This window comes from Xyrauchen texanus, chromosome 38 (genome assembly GCF_025860055.1).
Source record: "Xyrauchen texanus isolate HMW12.3.18 chromosome 38, RBS_HiC_50CHRs, whole genome shotgun sequence".
NCBI lineage: Eukaryota > Metazoa > Chordata > Actinopteri > Cypriniformes > Catostomidae > Xyrauchen > Xyrauchen texanus.
Genome location: NC_068313.1, coordinates 20688036 through 20710574, shown reverse-complemented (window position 1 = coordinate 20710574; position 22539 = coordinate 20688036). Strand labels below are relative to the sequence as shown.

Here is a 22539-nt window from a genome sequence, read left to right as displayed (position 1 = left end):
TGGTGCTAAACCACATAACTGGAGTTAAAAGCCCCTCAGGTAAACGTCTCATAAAAACAAAGTGTAGAAATTACAAATTGTGGAGCATTTATTGGACACTCAAAATACCACCACAAGCAATGAATCAGCAATAGGGCTGGGATAAATGATTATTTTTTTAAACGATTAATCTAGCGATTATTTTTCCGATGCATCGATTAATCTAACGATTCGTTTTTTCAGTCCGATTCGATTAATCGACTTGTGACAACACCGATAATACCGGTTTCATCGGGGGTGGGGGTGTATAAAATGTTAAAAAAAAAACATTTGCCGGGAGTTTGATTGACTGGCGATCTTATCAATCAATCATAATACTCAATTTTTGTCCGACAAAGTAGTCAGGAGAGAGAGAAGATTAACGTCGGTGGATTTGAATTTGAATAATGGATTGTAGGCTACTGTACTGACATCTTTCTGCGGTTAAAACAACAGTCCTTCTGATGTAGGCTACATTCATGTTTAGCCTATTTGATGCTATAAATTAACCAAGGAAAAGATGATCGGTTTACGAGCAGCTTTAACTGAGGCAATCTGTCACGACACATTAAAGAGCCACAAAATAGTAGGCCTATTTATGGTTTAATTTTCTTTGAATGACCAAATTTGAAAGTTGAGACTTTATTAAATGTTACCTGCTTGGTACTGTCTGTCAGCGCGTTGTCAGTGTCCTCTATGTATTTTTCACGACATTCATAGCTATAAGCGCATTATTAATAGCTATAAGCGAAAACTTTAGGTGTCGACAACGTATTATAGCCTACTCCAACATCGAGTGCAAAGTGGGGAGTTGAAAAAAAAAAAAACTTACGGTGCTCTGTCATCTGCAGCTGCTCCTGTGTGGCGCCTCTTAAGGTGCTGGTGCATTGCCGTGGTGCTAGAATGGAAGGCCATCTCCATTTTGCAAAGACGACATATCACGGAATTGTTTCCTTTTAAATTAAAGAATTCCCATACTTTAGAGGAACGAGTGCATGCCGCCTTGCACTTCTGATAGTCTGAGGAGCCACTCGTGTTGCTACTACTTGCCGGCGCCGCCATCTTTGTTCTGGGTCCGACGAATCGACGCGCATATTTTGCGTCAACGTATTTTTTGCGTCGACGTTGACGCGTTGTCCCAGCCCTAATCAGCAAGTGAGAAGTCTGCACATTCAAAGCTAATTCAAGGATAGCTGAGGTAACTCAGTCACTATGACTGTATGTTTGCAGTAGGGCTGGGCGATATGTAAAAATATTTTAGCAATATTTGCCTTAAAAATATTGCGATTTCTGAAAACATCTTCAACCCCCCTGCTGAGGGTCACTGAATTTTGCTTTATTGATTTTGCTTAAATTTATTGAAACAAAAAAAACATTTCTACATTCAAATTCCCTTTAAACTAAACGAAGAAAGAAATAAAATAACGAAGTAATCTAAAAATTGTATTTAACCACCTCCCCAAATCCAAACATTTACCAACGGCTCCATTTGCAATCCCGCAAGCATCCATCAACGACAACAGGTGTAAAATTAATAATAGCATATAGATTAAGAACTAAAAAAAATTATAAATGTAAAGGCAATAATAATCAAAATAAATTAGCCCAAAATAATGCTGTCAAATGTGTGTTGTTATCTTATTTGTGTTTGTATTGCGTTTTGTTAATACAGTTAATACTGCCAAAAGAAAATTAAATAAAACTCAATTTTAGGTTCAAGGTGAACATGTCTTGTATTATTTTATGATTTAATCACTTTCGTCTTTGTTTCTTTAATACAAAGATATAAATGACCAAACCTACAGAGTTGCGTTCTCAATGCATGCCAACCGCCTGGAAATAAAGCAAACTAAACTCACAGCACCTCCTGAGATGATCGGAGATCATTTGCAGCATTCTCAAAGACAAAATTTTTCTTGCAAACACTTTTCAGACTAATGAAAAAAAAAAAAAAAAAAAAAAAAGTGTGAAAACTCTTTACATGCGCTTGTCCCACGAGACAGGCTCGTGCTGCATGTCTACATGTGTGCATTCTGAAAGACTGCAGAACAAAAGGTGAATCGGACAAGAGCATTGACGGCTTTTCTCTTGTCTGTTCTTAAAAATATAATAAAGTGGGTTTCTTCAAGCATATGTTTTTGTGACAAACAACATTTCTTGTCATTTATCACACTCAGTGCTTTTAGAAAGAAAAGCATGCCCATTGTTGTGTGGAGTTTCCGCACTTTAAGCAAAAATATCCAGATCTGTATTTTGTTTGCAAGCCAATTGAATACTAAATAAAAAAAATAATAGCTCTAAAATGATTGCAAATGAACAAGCAATTCAGGATCTAGATGATAAGACACCTGTACAATCACACATTTGAACATGTAGGTCTGGAGCTTACTTTACTTTGAAGATTTCATTACAGGTAAAAGCAAATTCTGTTTGATGGGATTGCTTTCCCCCACAGTTAGCCAAGACACCAGTACATGACCAGATCTATGAGCCTAAATTGAAGGCTACCGTCAGATGGGAAAACTTGTCATTGTCAGAGTCAGCCTTCTGCTGTACTTTATCTAATTTATTATTTATTTCACTTGTTATAAAATGTGCTAAAATAAGCTTCCTTTACAGGCAATGTGTGGCATTTGATCAAAGTTGATCTGAATCAAACGTTTGCATCACACCCTGTCTACTACGGTTCCTTCTGGTTAGTTTTTGAAGGCAGCACAGATGTGTCCGAGATATCTGACAATCCTTTTGTAAGTGGTTTGTGGAAAGAATAAAAATGGTGTCTAAAGGAGTGGCTGAAATTAGTTCATTTATTTATAAAATGTAAATTTTTCCATTTTTAGCAACGTATCACTCAATTTCAACCAAGAACTATTGGCATTGTACTAGGGATGCCACGGTGTGAGTTTTTGAAGGTTAGATTACCATCGGAGGAAAAAATTATTTACGGTTAACTGGTTTTAAGATTATTTGCTAATTTTCTTACTATGCAAAAGCAATGAGGCAAAAAAAGTCATATCAAATCACAATTGAAAGTTTTAGTGGACACGTTTCTTAGGGATATATATGGTCTCTAAGTGCAGCCACACAATAGAAAAACTGAAAATTACTCAAATAAATAAGCATATAAAAATAGATGCTCCAGCATTTGGCACAATGCCACTTTTGCACATCATATGGGACATTTTATTTAAATCACAGTGCAATGTCAGCATACTTAAACATTACAAATTTGCAGCTTTCAGTTTATCCCTTTAATATTAAATTCACTTGATGGTTGTTGGATAACTAGTGAAACATATTGTCCCATTTGTAGCATGTGTACCTTCATATTACTTCTCTGACTGTCTGCATTACATCCGTCATCTTCAGTAACCCCTCAGTCATTCAAATGCTCCCAAACAGCTGATTTAAGTCACTTTTTCGGTGGATATCAGTCTGGTTGATCGAATTCCTGCACAACATTTTGAAGTTTGTATGTAGCCCCATTTTCTTGTGACTTAAAAGTTCACGTTCAGTCAACGAAACCTGGCCAAGCACCACGCAGATACAGTCCATAACCATAGCAACAGCTGCACTAACCACCTACTGCAGGGCGCAAGCAAAATACGTTTTCACATTCGAACCCCGTCTACACCATACGTGGACGGTGTGTTGAGTCAAAAAGCTATATAACCCGTTATAATCAATAATGCGGTCTTCAATGGAAGCATCCATTGTGTGTCCCGTTTTGGGTGTCCCTTTCCATTTTGTGCTGCACGAGTTGGCGCAACTACTGCCAACAACACAAATAAATGGTTTACAACATTCGTGTCGACACGTCTATTATAGACATCCTCAAGCTGTTGCATCAATGAATGTGGACAGTGTGTAAAGGGTGTCAGGCTTACACTGGAAAAATTATTTTTATATATAAATAATACTATATTTTGTATATTAATTTTACCATGTGTATAAAAACTTTTCACAGTTTTTAACCATACATTCTAAATCTTGCGGTTAAATTAATAGTGACATTTTAGATTAGTTTAGACCCGTTTAGTCACTGACTGACTGGGCAGCAAAACAGCTGGACTTATGTTTCAGACATTGCCAAAGTAATCTGAAACATTGCCTTTGTCCTAGTCCCACCAGTTATTTTTTTCCTCTTCAAGCTCAAAACTATTCACAGAACAGTGTATAAGGATGTTAAGACTTTAAAGTGACAAGTGGCAACTCATCTTTTAAGTAAGCTGGGACAAACAAAAGGAAACCGTCCTCATTTCATCATGCAGACAAAATTCAGTTACGCTGCACAACTGTTAAAAAGCCTAAACAGTCTAAAACTGAACAGAGGCAGGTGACGTTACCTTTATCAACAGTGCATTTCCCTATTGCTATAATTGCACTTTTCATGCAGACCTATAAAATTCAGATAAGATGAAACAACCAAAATAAACCGAGGGGGAAACAGAGGCATGAAAAGACATATGGGCAAGAGCATTGTGGACCAAATTAAGTGAACAGAAAAATGGCATGTGGATGCATAATCCCAGGACACCACTATCAGATCTTAAAGGTGTGAATCTTTGTGTTAAAAGTGAATCTTCTTTTCTATTGTATGTGTATTCTATATTATGTGTATTGTTTACTGTACATTGTATATTATATTGTGTAAGTATGTGTACATTTGATATGTAAATTGTGTAAATATGTTGTTTATTGTAATTGAGATACATATATATATATATATATATCTCGTCACTGTCAAGACTGCTATGTTGCTCGGAACTGCACACTTTCACCTACTGTTGCACTTGTGTTCATGGTAGTGTGACAATAAAGTGATTTGATTTGAAAGAAAACACATTAACAAAGGTTTCTTGGAATACAATGTGCCGATTCAATATTTTAGAGCCAAGCATAACTACAGATGAATTTCATAGTCCATATTTCAGTAAAAAAAAATGTATGGTTTTTAAGATTTTATGAATTTGAATGACTTTTCCAGGCCTGGAAAACACAATTTTTAAATTCCATGATATTTCCAGGTTTCCATTAACACGGAACCCTGAATTAGTCAAACAATCCAAATATTACAGCATTAAAGTTACATTATATGACTACATTGAGTTTTTTTAAAGACCTCACATACAAATAATGAAAAGAAAAAAGCAATATCAACTTGATGACTTCAACTTATGTTTTAACATGCCAAGTCCCAAAATAAACAATGCAGCCATTAAAATGTCACTATTTATCTCATAGAAAATAATGTCAGTTTCCTCACAATTTAAGCATTTTGTTTTAGTAGTGGCCACACAATGAGCTGGCAGCCGTACACCGCTTTGAGTGCATCTCCTGAGCTGTCGATTTCTCATGTGATAGTCAGTGGCTGTCCAGAGGAGAGATCAGACACGAGGTGCTCAAAAGCTGTTTTAATAAGAGTTAAGGACGGAACTGAACTGAACTGGACGAATGGAACAAGAATGCAGCATGCCTCTGCGATGGGAGAGCTTTGAGTGCGCTCAATCTGAGGCGCTCTAGCGAACGAATCTGCGTATACACTGGCAGCAAAATGTTTGGAATAATGTCCACATTTTGCTGTTTCGAAAGGAAACTGTAAACTGAAACTTTAATTCACCAAAGTGGCATTCAATTTATCACAAAGTGTAGCTGACCGATTCATATGAGCCTTTCACAGATAAATCGGTATAGGCATACATGTTTTTCCGATATTTGCAAATATGAAAACCTTTTTTTAAACATATATTGCAGAAAACAATGCTTGGGTGATTTAGAATTTGTGTCATAACGTAGTTTGTCCAGCAGAGTATGCTCTGACTGCACTGTTTACAGAGGTGAGATGACGGACAATGCGGAGTTAAGCGGCGTCTTCACGGTATGTTGTTAACTAGTTTATTAACTTTCCAGTATGTATTTCACAATCAATGACCCCATCATTTTCCATTTTTAATGTAACTAATATAATGTTAACCCTGTCCCTGACAACCATGTCACTCATGTTGATCACATCTGTTTGCTGTTAGCTAGCTATAGTTTGTCAGTGCAGTCAGTAATGGAGCAGATTGAAAGGCGAGCATCAGAGCATCTTTTTGAAGCTCAGCAGAAAATGGTGCGGTGGTGGATTGTGTCAATTGAGTTTTGATTTCACACTACATTACCTAGTTGGTGAGAGGCCATGCTGTAAAATAAATAAACAACGTCCATCTTTTACTCTCCCTGACAACGAGCTTATAGCTAACTAGCTAACCATGTATGTATGTATTCACCAAACTGTTTTATTCAGGATTTGCAGTTTGTTACCCTCTTCAACAGAACAATTCTGGTAGTTGCATTTAGTCTAGTTTTCCACCGTTAAAAGTTTTTTATGGGAAGAATTGAAAAAAAAAAAAAAAAACTTTTGAAACCGAAATCAAAAAGAAAATGTTAGAGTGGGCAAAGAAACATATATTGGACAACAGATAATTGGAAAAGAGTGTTATGGATCTTAACACCATTGTGCTTTTGTGGGATCAGCTAGACTGTAAGGTGTGTGAGAAGTGCGCGACAAGACAGCCACATCAATGTCAAGTGCTACAGGATGTGTGGGGTGAAATGTCACCTGAGTATCTGGACAAACTGACAGCAAGAATAACAAGGATCAGCAAAGCTGTCATTGCTGCATGTGCAGGATTTTTTGATGAGAACTCTTTGAAGTAGTTTAAGAAGTTCGTTCTGCATTTTTTTCCCCCAAATTCAATAGTAATGTTTCATGTAATTAATGTCCTGACTATACATTGTGATCAGTTGAATGCCACTGTAGTGAATAAAAGTACCAATTTCTTTCTATAAGAAGAAAATCTGTACATTATTCCAAACTTTTGGCCGCCAGTGTATATCCATTAAATCACACATATAAATAATTACATATTTATAGTTATTTGCACACTGTTTTGTTGAATAGCGATTCATTAAATTTTTATCAATTGAACTCGATTATTGACCAACATTAAGGATACTCAATTCAAAAATCATATTTCAAGATTAGTAATCAACGCATTGAGAAAACGAGTGAACCGTTACACCCCTATCAGATCAAACTACAGATTCTATGGTTAAACTCCACAACATCTGTCATAAAGTCAACTGATTCAACTTGATTACCGTAGTCACCTTAATATTGACAATGGCTGTAAGGCTAAAACATTTATTGAAATCTTCACGTTTTTAAACAAAAGATTTCACAGAAAGTGGTTTGTTTAGATTTCAAATTATAAATAAATAGTTATATTGTTTAAAATTAGAACAAAAAAAGTGTTTGGACACTTTTTCTGGTTGTCAGTTGGAGAAAGACATTAAGCTTTGTGAGCATCCAGAAGCACTCATGTGAAAACAAGAAATGCAGGCTGGAGGCATAAGACAGCACTATATCTAAATATAGCTAGACTCTATAAAGCCAGAATGCAGTAACTACATATTTTAATACAAATTGACTTAAGTGGGGTCTCCAGGATTATGATCTATCCTGTGAAAGAGTGTGAAAATGTTACAATTCACATTTGGCTTGACAGCAAAAAAGTAAATCACAAGTAATTTTTCTCAGTGTCAGTGTTGGCGTAATTATTGTGCTGTGGCTTTGTAGGGCAGTGGATGTCACATGCATTTGTTTGAGAGCATGCAGTATTGCTGTCTGGGCAAATGGTGGTCATTTAGAAGAAGCTAAAATATAAGATATCATTCATTTGTTTAACCTTTTAGGGTCACTATATAATTTCATTCATGTTAATTCATGGTCTTGATGACCTTTCTTTCTAAAATGTGCAAAAATAGCAACGATAAAGAATAAGTATGTGTGTTCAAACAGTTTTTTTTGTGTTGAAACATTATAGCGCTTGAAATCACTTTGACAGTCAGTGTAAGTGGCAGATTTTAGCTAGCCTCAGCACTGCGTGGTGGGGGGGCTTGTGAGAAATAGGAAGTGAAACACAGAGAAGCACCAGCTTTGATTCTTTACTAGTTTTACTGAAAACCATAATAAGTTGACTCTAATCAATTGATTGAATAAACTGGTTTCTTCAGTTGTATTGAGTAATGGCATCTCCAAAACTTCTGTAATTAAGTTCACATAACTTGGTGTTCATATAGAACAAACCTAACTAGGTTAAAGTAACTAGATACAAGTAGACTGAAATTAGATTTGCTATTAAATGTTGTCGTTTCAACTTAATTTTAATTGAATGGACTCAAAATTACATCATATAATTACAGCTTAAATAATGAATATTATATCTTATTCTAGGTCAATCATTAAATAAACATTTCTCCACAGAAATGCATAGACACCTATCCTTCAATTGCAAATGTAGATACTTTGTTTTGGATTTTTACAGCAGTGAATGCCACATGCATTTGGTTGAGAGCATGCAGAGCTAAAATATAAGATAGCATTCATTTGTTTAAACCTTTTAGGGTCACTATACGTTCATAGTTTTGATGATTCTGTTATTCTAAAATTGTAAGGAAAAAAAAATCATAAAATATGTGTCCAAACCTTTGAGCTGTTTTTTGCTGTAACATATTCAATACTGTTAGAAATCACATGGACAGTCAGTGTAAGAAATGGCAGGTTTTAGCTAGCCTCAACACTGCATGCTGGGGGGCTTGTGAGAAACAGGAAGGGGAAGTGAGCGTGTTAACAGGAAGAGCAGTGTCTTTGTGGCTCAAAGTGTGATTGGTGCATCAGAGTTCATTAAATCTTTCTCACTCAATATGAACACTTCACCCCCTCAGCAAGCCTAAGCACAGCTTCATCGTCTAACAACACTGAAAAGCTCCAGCTAAGATTCTCAAGAATTTGTGCCAAAGAGGCTAAAAAAAAAAAGCCCACGTCATACAAGATTTAGTTTGAAAAATCTTTGTTTCCCAATTTCTAAATGTTTAGCTCACCAATTGTTTACTTGTTTTAGAGAAGTGAAAAAGTATGAAAAATAAGTAATGACAGTTATGCCTTGCCTAAGGTACGAGAAGCCACTGCTGAAAAGGATTGAGAATAATATTCAGTATGAACACGTTTACAATCAATTAAACAGCGTGGTTTCATTAGGCTGTTCTTTATAATCTTGTGTTGTTCTAGGTCAATTTGTATTCAAAAAGCCTTAAAACATATAACACATTCAGTTCAATGGGTTACCAGGCCTGTTCAATGTAATTTTCATATACAAAAATTTTTGTTTTAAGACATAGGCTGGAGGGTGCACCATGAAAATGTAAAGAGGCTAAAACATGCAGTATTCAATGCCTTCATGCTTCTCATAAACACACCAAAGCAGACCTTTAAACTAGACCAGGCAGAAGAATGTCAAGATGAATAATAAAAGATATGTGGTAAATTACAGCTATATCTGGATCCTATAAGCGACCTTTTACTTTTAAGGGCTTGGCTTCAAGCTCTTCCTCTTGTGAATGGTCCCATTTGCATTACACATTCCACTTCTGTCCGCTTACACAAGCCCAGAGTTTCCAGGAGAGAACCACAGACCCAATATTATCCCAGTCCACTGCGTGATCCACAAGCGCTTGCACACTCATCTTCATTTGCATCTTTGATATATGGCTCGAGCTTAACTCAAAGTAACCTCAACTCAACTTCGTTCAAGAAACCATTTTACAAGATTCAAGGCTTGACGAACCATGTTTCACTGCTTCTGCTTTTGCCTCCCACGCAGAGTTAAGAAAAGTCGCAAGGCATTCCAAAAAGCACAAACTTTAGCTCAATAACTGTCTGCAGAGAAGTGGCTTGAGAAAGACAAAATTCTGCTTTTACACCTAACTGACCACCTAAATGGAAAACACGCAAGGTGTCAACCTTATGTGGCCAAAACAGAGAGATGTGACAAATAATTTTTAGCTTCCGAAACTTTAAAGAGATAGTTCACACAAAAATGAAAATGATCTCATCATTTACTCACAGTTATGCCATCCCAGGTGTTTGACATTTTTTTTTATTCAGCAGAATACATTTGAAGAAAATTTTATTATCTCAGCTCAGTAGGTCCTTAAAATGCAAGTGGATGGTGATTAGACATTTGAAGCATGTTGATTCTTTACATACAAACATTCAAAGCGCTAATATATTTAAACAATTATTTAAATGTAAAATGTACTAATTCCATATACAAACACGAGCAAACCTTACTAGCATAAATTAAATTGCAAAATGCGCCACAGCAAGGCGCTATGCCCATTCCCAAACTACTCAGTTTACACAACAATGCATTTTGCGTACTGCTCCGTGCGGGCTTGGAGTAGCACTTATTCATGTTACTCCACATTCTTGACAAACTTATAGAATTCTTAGCACACTTCACTTGCTGAAAATAGTTTATATTTGGACTTTTTCAAAACATTGAGTTATAACTTGTCCATGAAATTTCCAGGATTTCCATGATTGTATGTACCGTTCAGCACTTGTTGAAATAAAGCACCAAAGTCAAATAAAGATGAATGTGAAACGAGCTAATTAAAGGTCTGAAAATATCATAGATTCAAATCACTATAAGCTAAATAAAAAGAATCGTAATAATATCATATCGTGACCCAGACGTCGATATAATATGGTGTCGGCAATTCCATGCTAATTCCCACCTCTACATATAATTCATACGGAGTGTAACACATCGTTTTTGAATGTTTGCAGTTTATGAAGCTACAAATCAAGTCTTCTGCAGCAACGTTATTACTTGATTTATCATTGGATTACCAAATTATGTCAGGTGGTGTTATTGTGTTCTTGATGCAGAAACTCTAACCTGGGCTGCGAGTTCTCCTCGAACATTCGCTCTTTGCCTTCCTTGAACAGACTTATGGTTTGCTTCGTCTTCTTGGTTAAATTCTCCACAAAAACACGGAAATACTCGTTGTCACCCAGCGTTTCCATCTTCCCTTCGTAACGAGACAGGATTGTGCGTAGATGCTGGTAGGTGTCTGGCAACAGGTCCAGTATGTATGGAGGGCTGTTCTTCAAGGCCAACTTGGGGTTCTGGCATAATCGCACCACCTAAAATAGAGAGCAAAGACAGACAATGAAAGTGAACTGATAAAACTGACGCATCTCTAAAACACTGAGCAGTAAAAGAGAAGAAAATAAAGAGACCAGTGAAAATGCTACATGATATAAACATTATACATGTTAACTAGGGCTGTAACAATCTGAATCGATGCATGGATCTAATCACCAACGATGCGATGTCTTGGTTTCAACACGTAAACATCAAGGTCTAATTTTTTTAAGATGCACCTTTATTTTGACACAGTCAATCAGCCATGTCTGTACATATTTCCATCAGGTGATAAAGCAACCTTATGGTATTCATCTTGTTTTAGAGGCGCTAAATATGCTTCTCATGTGGGACACTGATGTGCGCAGAGTGATTGAAGCCTGAAGATGCACTTCGCTCTATCAGTGCACATGCGTTAACACAGCTGCTCAGCAAGTAAAGACACTGACTACCACACCTGGAATCGCAAGTTCGAATCCAGGTCGTACTGAGTGACTCCAGTCAGGCTTCCTTATCAACCATTTGGCCCGGTTGCTCGGGTGGGTAGTGTCACGTTGGGCTAACCTTCTCGTGGTCGCTATAATGTGGTTCTCGCTCTCAGTGGGGCACCTGGCGAGTTGTGTGCGAAGCCTCCACGTGTGCCAAGTCTCTGTGTTAATGCGCTCAACAAGCCTCATGATAAGATGCGCGGATTGAGTGTTTCAGACGCGGAGGCAACTGAGATTCATTCTCTGCCACCTGGATAGAGGAGAGTCACTACGCCACCATGAGGACCTAGAGCGCATTGGGAATTGGGCAAGTCAAATTGGGGAGAAAATCCACACAAAAAATACAAATAGATAAGTATATTTTTATATTTCTATTTTTGTGCAGAATTTCACACGTTTTGTCTCTTTAATTCTTTGCGTTTAGTCCTTTAATGAACCACTGTTATGGCAGTCAAAGCGCTGTTTGTTCACTGTTGGATGTAAAAATCCTCTGCTGTGATCAATGTTCATGTTATTATGCATAATAGGGGTGTAACGATTCATCAATCTGGATCGACATCGATCTAATAACCAACGATCCAATGTTATCGATACAAAGCATAAATATCATTAGACGTTTTTTTAAGATTTACCTTTAAGATGTACCCATAACACTTAGTTTAATAATTTTAAACCATGACTTTAACTATACATAAGTAATATTTACATTATATTCATGATGTTATCCAGAGGGGAACTGGCCCCCACAGTGAGTCTGGTTTCTCCCAAGGTTATTTTTCTCCAACAAATCAACATCTTATGGAGTTTTGTGTTCCTTGCCACAGTCGCCTTCAGCTTGCTCATTGGGGTCATTAATACAATGATTATTTAATTACTTATTTTTAAACACGATTAACAATCATATTTTATCTAATTACACAATGATGATTCATCGACATTATAGACATTACAGTTTTATCGTCTGTTAATGCTGATCTTCTGTAAAGCTGCTCTGAAACGATGTGTGTTGTGAAAGGCACTATACAATTAAAATTGACTTGACATGTACCTTTATTTTAATACTCAAGTATAAGCAACGACCCATTTGAATTTGACATGAGAATTTGCTATTTAAATGTACCATGGAGCAGTTCAACCATCATGTGAAACGTCTTGACAACGGCAACGTTTTGATCAGCACTAATGAGGGAAAGAGAAATCACCTGTTGCCCAGCACAAGCATGTTTTAAGAATTTAATCATCAACAAACTAACTAACATTTATCCCAGTTAACTGTAACAGAATTTTTCATTACAACTGTGGATTTATTTATTTAGTTTTAATGCCATGTCCGCAACAAGGCTATTCACATGGCAAACAAGGGTTTGTCACTACGTTTTTGCAATATTAGATAAGACACTAAGTTTATACAAGATAAAAACTGTAAAATCTGTTCAGATGGTACTTTTAAAAAAATATCTATTAAACAAGTCTCTGTATAAAAACGTTGTCTGATAGTTCTAAAAGTTTATTACAACTGTGGAAGTTGTAGCCAAGAAAACCGCAGATAGCACAGACAGTTGGAAACAAGTCATGGGTATATATTTTGAATTGGATTAAACTGAAAAATAAGTTGTAATCAAACAATTGATGATCACTTGTGTGTGACTTTATTTTTTTATATTATTATTTGTATAATTTTATTCAACATCTGAAGTACCTTATTTTGTTGTTGATGTCCCAAAAATGTGTTTTTATTGATTGTGTGCAATAGGCACATAATATAGAAATATCGATCACAGGGCCCTGAATCAAATCGAAATCGTATCACTGCAGAATTTGAAATATCTGCAAATATCGTATCGCAGGACAAGAGAACCGATAAAGGAGCGTATCTGGGACCTTTTACCTTTCTGCATGTTCGCAAGCCTGACTGGAGTCACTCAGCATCGCCAAAAGACAGATCTGTTATGTACCACAGTGGAAAAAGAAACCTTAACCGCGCCAGCTGACCCGGATCGGCATGATTTTGCGATGGAGAACTGTTCGCCCCAATGGTAAGTGCCATACTGTAACGGTGATTTTTGCTCCTTTTTCTTTAAATAAACAAGAATACAAAATGATTTTTGTGGTAATCAACATTATGCCATAAATGCTGTTGTTTGAGCTAAACTATTATTGAACCTGGAACATTCCTTTAACCTTTAAACATGTTCTGTATTCCATCAGTCAAATTAAATTAATTTGGAGATTACACAACAATGCCTATTGCAAGTCCAGGTCTCCGAGCAGGAGGACAAAGAGACTGAATATACAAAACAGATAGAGACAGTTAAAATCTCTTAAACTCACATTTAATTTTAAGACCTTCCATAGAGAAAACTCACATTGATATCTAAATTAGTTAGGGTCATATTCAACCAGTTGTCTGCCTTTCTCTCACAGAACAACCTACTCGGCAGATATCAGTCAAAAAAGGACACTCAAGGGAGACTGCCCTCTTGTCTGTAACTGAAACCCTGCAACTATCGAGAGCTAACTCCAAATCATCCATCCTCATCCTCCTTGAATTCTTGACGTCAGCTGCACATTGTTTGAGGTCTTCTGGAGAGGAGAGGTGTCCAAGACACACCAGCTGACAACTGGGGTTCCTCAAGGAAGTGCTTGGACCCCTCCTCTTCTCGATGTATACGAAATCATTTGGACCGGTCATTGAGGCACATGGCTTTTCCCATCACTGCTATGCAGATTATATGTAGCTCTACCTGTCATTCCAGCCTGATAACCCTACTGTTTCAGCTCACATCTCTGCCTGCCTCTCGGTCATTTCGGAAAAACCAGCAAGGAGACGGTCTGGACATTTTGTTAATTTATAGAGAAATGCACATTAGGGTTGTGCTGACAGACGATGATCTCGGGGATCGATGATGGTCAGAGTGATCGTAAAAAGCTGATGCGTTCGACCATGTCAAGTTGATATTTGGCTCGTTTTCCCATGTTTTAAATTATTATTATCATCAAATTCATATTACAAATAATTTGCCCATAGACACATGCCTAAACTCACTTTATTATATTATTAAGAACAGATGACAGAAAAGCGCATGCATGTTTGTTCGGAGGCGTGCAGTCTAATGGAACACGTGTATGCAAAAGGTTCTCACCCTTTCTTTATTTTTGTCTTCTGAATTTTTTTGTTGCAAGAATTGTGCCGTCTATGAGAATGCTGTAAATGACCTCAAACATCTCAGCTCAGGAGGTGCTTTCAGTTCAATTCACTTTATTTCCACAGAGCAGTTAATTGAGAACGCAACTCTGCGGCCTGTAAAATAATACAAAATATATAAAATAATACAAAAACATATTCACCTCGAACCATGATTTATATTTCAGTGATTATTATCAACACTATAATTATTTTTTACATTTATAATTGTTTTTCTGTCCTAATTTTTGTAAGTAAATTTCTGCCCGCATGTTTAGACGGATGTTAAATGGAAAGGTGTTTTTTTTTTATATACACACACACACATACACACATATATATAGTATTGTTTTGATCACTACATTATTTGAATGTTTTTTGGTTTTGTTTTGAGTGCAATTTGAATTTAGAAATGTATTTGATTTAAGTTTAAAAAAAAATTTTAAAGTGCGATTAATTGCATAAATATTTTTAACGAATCATTTTTGGTAAAAGTAAATCACACTGAATTAACGCGTTAAATCGACAGCCGTAACACACACACACACACACAATGTATTTTCCCAGACACCGAAATACCCGACCGGTAGAGAATGCACAGATGAAGCTGGTTCAACACATTTTAATTGCACTTAATTGTTTTCATTTGAATTTTCAGTTAGAATAAGTTAAAAGTTTGAAATCAAGGTGTCTTGCTTTATTGTCTAGGCTTAACCCTAACCCTGCTTAATGAAATTACCCCATAGTACCACATAGCATCCAAACAGCGGTAATACCAGTTTACTTCAGTCTCCTGTGGATGATTTTTTTTCTTCGTTTTTGCGACCAACCGACCAATCAAAATGTCAAACAAGACTCTTCTCATCAACTAACCTTTGGTCGACTATCAGGCGGCAGCCCTACAATTAAGCCATTGCAGATGGTCCAGAATGCAGCAGCGGGTCTGGTCTTCAATTAGCCAAAAAGGGCTCGTGTCACCCCACACTTGATTTCACTCCACTGGCTACCTGTAGCTGCCTGCATCAAATTCAAGGCTTTGACTCAGGCTTGCTGGACAGCCAATGGAACCGCACCCTCTTACTTCAATTCACTTCTTCAGGTCTGTGCTCCAACTCGCTCTCTGCAGTCTATGAATGAGCGATGCCTGGTGGTCCCATCACAAAGAGGCTCAAAATCTACTTCATGATTGTTCTCTTTCTTTGTGATGGAATGAACTTCCAACCTACACAGGATCTGCTGTTACTTTCTCAACATTCAAGAACCAGCTGAAAACACATCTGTTCCACGAGCACTTAAACTCACACTAATTGCACTTACTACCGCACTTAAAAAAAAATACAAAAATCAATGTCTGACTCTTTCTTCTGTGCTAGCATCTTTACTATTCCATCCACTGTTAGAACTTGGCAGACCTATACTGCAGACTGCAACTTTGTATGACAAATGACAAACACACTTGCTATGGGTCTCATTTCTAAGTCACTTTGGATAAAGGCATCTGCTAAATTACAAAATGTAAATTCACACATTTTCAGGCCAAACAACAAGAGCATTCCTTAGAACAAACTTGGAAGGCCGACGCCTTTACGTGAGCAACATATCCTGACAACTATGTTTGTAGAAAAAGACAAGGACGCAATCCACAACACTATGTATCAAATCCAATTGAACAACATTTTCTGCTTGTGACTGGTAAGTTTTGTAATTTTAATGCTATAAGGTTAATGCATTGAGAGCATGAGGCTTGTTGAAATCTTCAAAGAAACACCATCCATTCCAGAGAAAAAATCATGATGATTAAGTGCATGTCCCTAAACCACTTCACTAGCCAAACTACTTAATGGCTAGGTTTATGCTACAATGGCCTTGGATTTAATTCAACCAAAGTGTTTCTGTGTAGTCTGGACCAAAGAAACATATCATCACCTTTTCAACTGTTGATTAACACGTGGGTGGGAAATTTGAGAAAAGGGGAATCTGCTCAAATGTCACCACCCTAGCAGTTTGAAAAGTGTCCATGATCCCATGTTCCAGCAATAAGAGGTATGTGCTGCATGCAGCTGCTTGGAGGCCTTGTAGCCATTCTTATCTTTTTTCTCTTTAGCACAGGACCAGCTGTGATGGGGGGGGTTGGCGAGCTGATGACATCACAGAGGGGTCACCAGTAAGTCTGACTTACGGTCCAAATCTTCTGTCTCTCATGCACCCCCAGCTCCCCAGTATTAGTTACCATCATACTGACAGCCAAGAGATAAGACTGTGGAGACAGGACGGCTCGAGAATTATCAGTGAGCATGCATGCGTCTATGTGTCCATGTGCAGACGTGCAGTCATTATGACTTCCAGTGATAGTCTGTCTGAAAAATAAAACAAAAGTGCAAAGTGGTGCAAAATTGTTCACCCCCTTTGCACCCCTACAGAGGAGAAACAAGCCATATCCACTCCCTGCGGACCCACTCGTCTAGGTCCCAAAACATGAAATGTACTGCTAGAAAATCCAATTAAAACATAAATGATTGAATTTGCATTGCTGCAATTATGCACTTATCAATACAACATTTCCATGTACGCCTTTATATTTGCATTCAATGTAGAACCAACCATCTACCAGTATGCAAATCTTTAACCTATGCTCTTCATCGGTCTGCTTTCAATGATTACTAAACCCTATGAGGAAATAAAATCACCTAGATAATCGTTTGTATTTGTAAATAAGGTGGTGAATACAAACGACAAACAGAATGAATACAGGAGTAATTAAATATTGGGAAAACCCCATGGCGGCATTAAGGATTTTATTAGCAATGTTGATTTGAATGTGCAACATTTTTGCATAGTTAAAAATAAAACAGGAAAGACTAGTGAGATGCTACATATTTCAACAACTTATAGATCTAATAAAGAGGTTGTTGAATATTTACAGTGGATTCACGGAATATAGATAAATGGATTACATAAAAAAAGTTAACATTGGATAATGAACAGCCAAGGCTTTGTAAAACATTATTTAATTTACTTTGTCTTATGTATTTATTAAGTAAATTAAATCCTGAACATCCTTAATTACTGATCCAGACCTTCATACTAAATAATCATTAAGGTTTTGAACTGTTCACGGTCTTTCTATGCATTCAGTCAATTTTGTAAATTTCCATTTGACTGCATGTTGCGAAAAATAGGAAGATTAACTTATGAAAGCAGTGTGATATGTCACGTGCGCTAACCAAACTATCCAATGTGAAACCAAGCAAATAGGAAGTCGCAAACATTCCGATCAGGAAGCATGTACTGTTTCCTCTCCTCAGAAATAATTTATTTTCTCTGTTCAACATACACAACAAAATGAATTAAATACTATCTTTAGTATTTACACGGTTCACTGTACTAACAGGATGAGTTTTAAATGGCTTTCATGTCTTGGTGAAAGATGCAGCATTTCACTCATGACATGTATCAGTGTGAACATCACAGGAAGTTTGAGGTCAGTAACCACAAGTATTTTCCATGAACTGCAGCTTCAACTTTTGTATTGTGAGGCAGCAAAAAGCAAATTGAACAAAACCCCCACTGGTGAACAGATGTTACAATCATGGTTTTACATTGGTTTAGCTGGTTTAGCTGAATCTGCTGTCAGTTTTTTAAATACATCACACCTGACCATCCCCTCTTCGAATAGATCAGTCTATTAAAAAATAAACCAGTTTGCGATTAAAAGGACAGTTTGCCTGACGATAGCTTGGTGTCCATTTAGGTATTTTTAAGCACATATTGGTATATGGAATAAAAACTGCTTGATGGAAACAGCAAGACAAAAATAAAACCTCCAAAGTGTGCATAAAAACATACACACTCGATTGAGGTGGAAACTTTTTTTTATTCAATAAGAAGAAACGTGCATAAACTATTATGGAAACAAATTTACCCAATAAACTCCTACTGAATTTATTAGAAATTCAAGACGTGCATCAAAAAAGTAATGTGACTGACTAATTTGTTCATAACTGGACTAATCAGCGGAACCGACGTCTCATCTAAAATGTTGCTCTGGTCATCCTGAAAATCAAAAGCCTAGAAAGATTTGGCAGAGCACATAGGTCAATTACAAGTTAAACTGTGCTGACGAGCTGGTTTATTGACGCTTTTGAAAAATATCTTAAAAACCTGCACGGTAAAGTCATAAGTCACAATTCACTTTTATTGTACAGAAAAAGATGCAATGAAAGGGAATGGTGACTGAGACTAACATTCTGCATAATATCTCCATTTGTGAATGATAGAAACTAATAGAAATGAATGATGGTTTGAACAACATAAGGGTGAGTAAATTATGACAGAATTTCCCTTGTTTTGAACTGTCCCTTTAACACAGCTGCTATCTTATAAAGTTGGAGTGACAGACTTGAAAAACAACAGGCATATGTTGGAAAATAATGTATTGGTCTGTACTGGACACTATCTGGTGGTTATTTAAAAACTTATGGCTAAAGAAATTTTTAGAAAATAGAGGTTGCGTTAGCAATTTAACCCACGTCTACACTGAGTAAGGGCACACTGACTGACTGACTGACCAACGAGAGGCTCAGCACAATCTGATACTAGTTGCTTAACATGTTTTGGGATATCTAAGCAGATAAGACCACTTTGGGACAGAGATCCCCATACCATTTATATTCATCTTTAACTACACATATCACTAGCAAAATAATGAGCCAAGCTATTGAGCTAACACAACTAGCACAAGACTCTGTTGTAGTCCCGTGCCATTTTCACAGTTCATGTTAGGCATGTTGGGTTGTAAGGGTTTCACAACAGACCAACGCTTCAAACCTGGATAGTCGAAAACTATTTGTTCGTTTGAATTTAGTTTACTAGCTTGCAATTAGCCTTAGCACAGCTGTCCTGCCATATTGCATTAGTATTCCTGCGTGCAGGCCGTCCAGCTAAGCTAACAAGAGACCGAGTTTGCTAACTACACAGCAGCTCTCTATTATCCTTACATTGCTTGATTAAGTCACTCACCTTGTCCATGAATTTCCAGCATTTCTCCACAGTCTTTTTGTCCACAGCCCCGGGCTGGTGATGGGAGTGGTGGAGGTGATGGTGAGGCTGAAAAGCGTCCTTCATCATGCCAATTAGCCCCCCACCTTTCTTCAGATTTCCTGCCATTTTCGAACTCCACAGTTTGCTTTTCGTAGTCAAAAATAGAACTGGGATCGGACACCCCCCGGCGAGGACAGCGCCCGAGTCCGGTTCGAGCGAGGGTCCGTCGGGGGGGGAGGGGGGTTGCTTTATCGATACAAGACCCCCATTAAAATCGCCGTGCAGGAAGCTGACACTACCTGTCGCAAACCACACTGAAGCAATATCGGTAAAGAGCTGATTCCGTTAAAAATATCGCGTAAAAAAAGAGTTTTAACGTGTAAAGATGGGTGTCTGGACGTGGAGGAACAACTGCTTTCACAACGACACCCGTGCGTGATATTCCCTTTTTCCTCTCTCTCTCTCTCTCTCTCTCTCTCTCTCTCTCTCTCTCTCTCTCTCTCTCTCTCGTCTATGCGCTTCTGCAACGGGAAGTTCAGACTGAGCAAGTCTATGGGGGGAGGGGCTTTATAATAAGCGACCGCTCGTGCTTATTATAAACCAAGCTCAAATCGTCTTTCTCCACATACATTTTAAAATATCTCAGATAAGACAGCAGGGGGGTAAGGATAAATAAATATATTAGGGAAATGAACACCATCTTCTATCTCCCCCCCCCCATTCTCGTGAGATTCTTGTTCGTCCACTTCCGCCTGTGCAGACCTCGCCCTCTTTTCTCATTCGCACGTTTCTCCTGCTTCTCCTGCGAATCTCCTGCCCTCCTTTCTCCTGTTTCTCCTGCCCTCGTGCGAATGTGTATGATGATGACTTGGTCTATGAATATTAATGACGTTAGGAAGGTTACCAAGCAACGTCAACATATAATTAATATGAATGAACTAAGCCTCTGGAAGAGTAGAGGATTTGTACTTGGTTAAATAAATAAATTGTTTAAAGGGATATTACACCCAAAAATGAAAAATCTAATATTTTTTACTCCCCATCATGCCATCCCAGATGTGCATGCCTGCTGAACACAAATTAAGATTTTTAGTCACATTTCTCATCTCTGTACGTCCATGCAATGCAAGTGAATGGGTACAAAGGTTTGAAGCAAAAAAAGCACATAAATGCAGCATAAAAGTAATCTATAATCTTAAATCCATATCTTTTGAAGCGATATGATAAATTTGGGTGAGAAAATTATCAATAATTAAAGCTAGAGTATGCACTTTATAAAAAAAAATGTTTCAAACTGGTTGAAAGTCTCTGCATCCTGACAGCAATTCAATGCAATGATTGGATGTCCTACCTGCTTGTCTAACTACGTACCTACCGCGCACTCTGCCTGTGCACTCAATGGCGTGAGTTGGGGCGGGACATTCTGACTGTTTGATCAACTTCAGGCAAGGGCTTGATTTGGCTTGAATCTACGTCCCTGAATGCAGGCAGGGGGCATATTCAGAAATCTGTTTTAAAAACATTTATTTTTTCTGTTCCGTTCGGTGGCACTAATGTCCCAAAAATTATATACTCCAGCTTAAAATAATTTTTACTATAAATCTACACTTTCACTATTTTCTTCTTGTGGTTTTGGCAAGTCATATTATTCATGCATATTGCCACCTGTTGGTCAGGGAGGATAATTTACAGTAAAAAAAATAAAATAAAAAATAAAAAATATTACTATATAAATCGGATCGTCTATACCAAGATGACATACTCAGCATTTTTAACATCGGGCAACTAGCGTGTTACAACAGCGAGAGGTGGTGCAACTATATAACAAAACCCCAAATGAATGTGGAGAGCCTTAAACTGACACTACCTGTCGCAAAATTGTCCATGTCTTCTCATATAAAACAGAAATGATATTGTTGTAAACTCCACATATAGTTCACTCAAAAAGTTTAGTTTAGTTTTAGTTTAACATGTTGTGGATTAGCAGACAGGAGGTCAGATCATTAAGTGGTCTGCTGTTTCCTTACAAAAGCTGTTTATTCAGTGTACTGATGCATCTCCCTCCACAGACATCCATAAAAAAGGCCTCTTGTCTCCTCGTCAGTCTACCGACAATATTGACGGCCGTGTGCATTGCTTTGCTAGCCTTGGAGGCTCCCTTGATTGAAGGGCTCAGGCGCAACAGTCAAAGATGTGTCGAGCGCATGTTTTCAAAGGAGACAGACACAAAAAACGTGTTCGGTGTGAACAGCCCCTAAGGTGATTCAGTAGCTCAGTTGGTGACCATGAAATTGAATTGCCGCAAACTGACACCATTCAAACCAGACCATTTATGTGATTTGTTTATATTTATCAATTTATAACTTCACAAGCTGACAATTGTGGATGTTTTTTTTTTCTCTCTTGAAAACATGTGTTTTCACATACCTTTTGCGACCTATTTGATTTAATTATTCAGCTCATTATTTATTCAGCATAAAAAGAGACTAAATAAAAGGAAATAGCCTACAAACAACACACTCGTGAAAGAGATTAAAATTTGTATTTCATACTTTAAATGAAAGACTGACAACTGAAAGGTATCTTAAAGGTCTCTTGTTTCTACAACAATGCGAATCGCTAAGCAACGATACACACCTCCAGGCAACCAGCCGGTTACGTGATGCAATGCGGTTACGTAGAACATCTGAAAATGGAATTCTAGCGAGGTGATTGGCTAACACTTCTCTTCGGCCCCACCCACGCTACTAGGCGCCTCAGTACGGACAATTCA

The 22539-nt window shown here is 37.4% G+C and overlaps 1 protein-coding gene across 3 annotated transcripts in view; it reads right to left on the bottom strand.

Annotated features, from left to right (window-relative positions):
* cbl (Cbl proto-oncogene, E3 ubiquitin protein ligase) overlaps positions 1–20214 on the bottom strand; it is a 70515-nt gene extending 50301 nt beyond the window's left edge. For all 3 annotated transcript variants that reach the window (XM_052109737.1, XM_052109738.1, XM_052109739.1), the window contains exons 1-2: positions 19746–20214; positions 10806–11053 (exon numbers count right to left, since the gene is read on the bottom strand). In XM_052109737.1, the coding sequence (XP_051965697.1) occupies positions 10806–11053; positions 19746–19892 (395 nt within the window). In that variant the 5' untranslated portion in view covers positions 19893–20214. The remainder of the gene's footprint in view (positions 1–10805; positions 11054–19745) is intronic.
* Positions 20215–22539: the final 2325 nt, after the last annotated feature.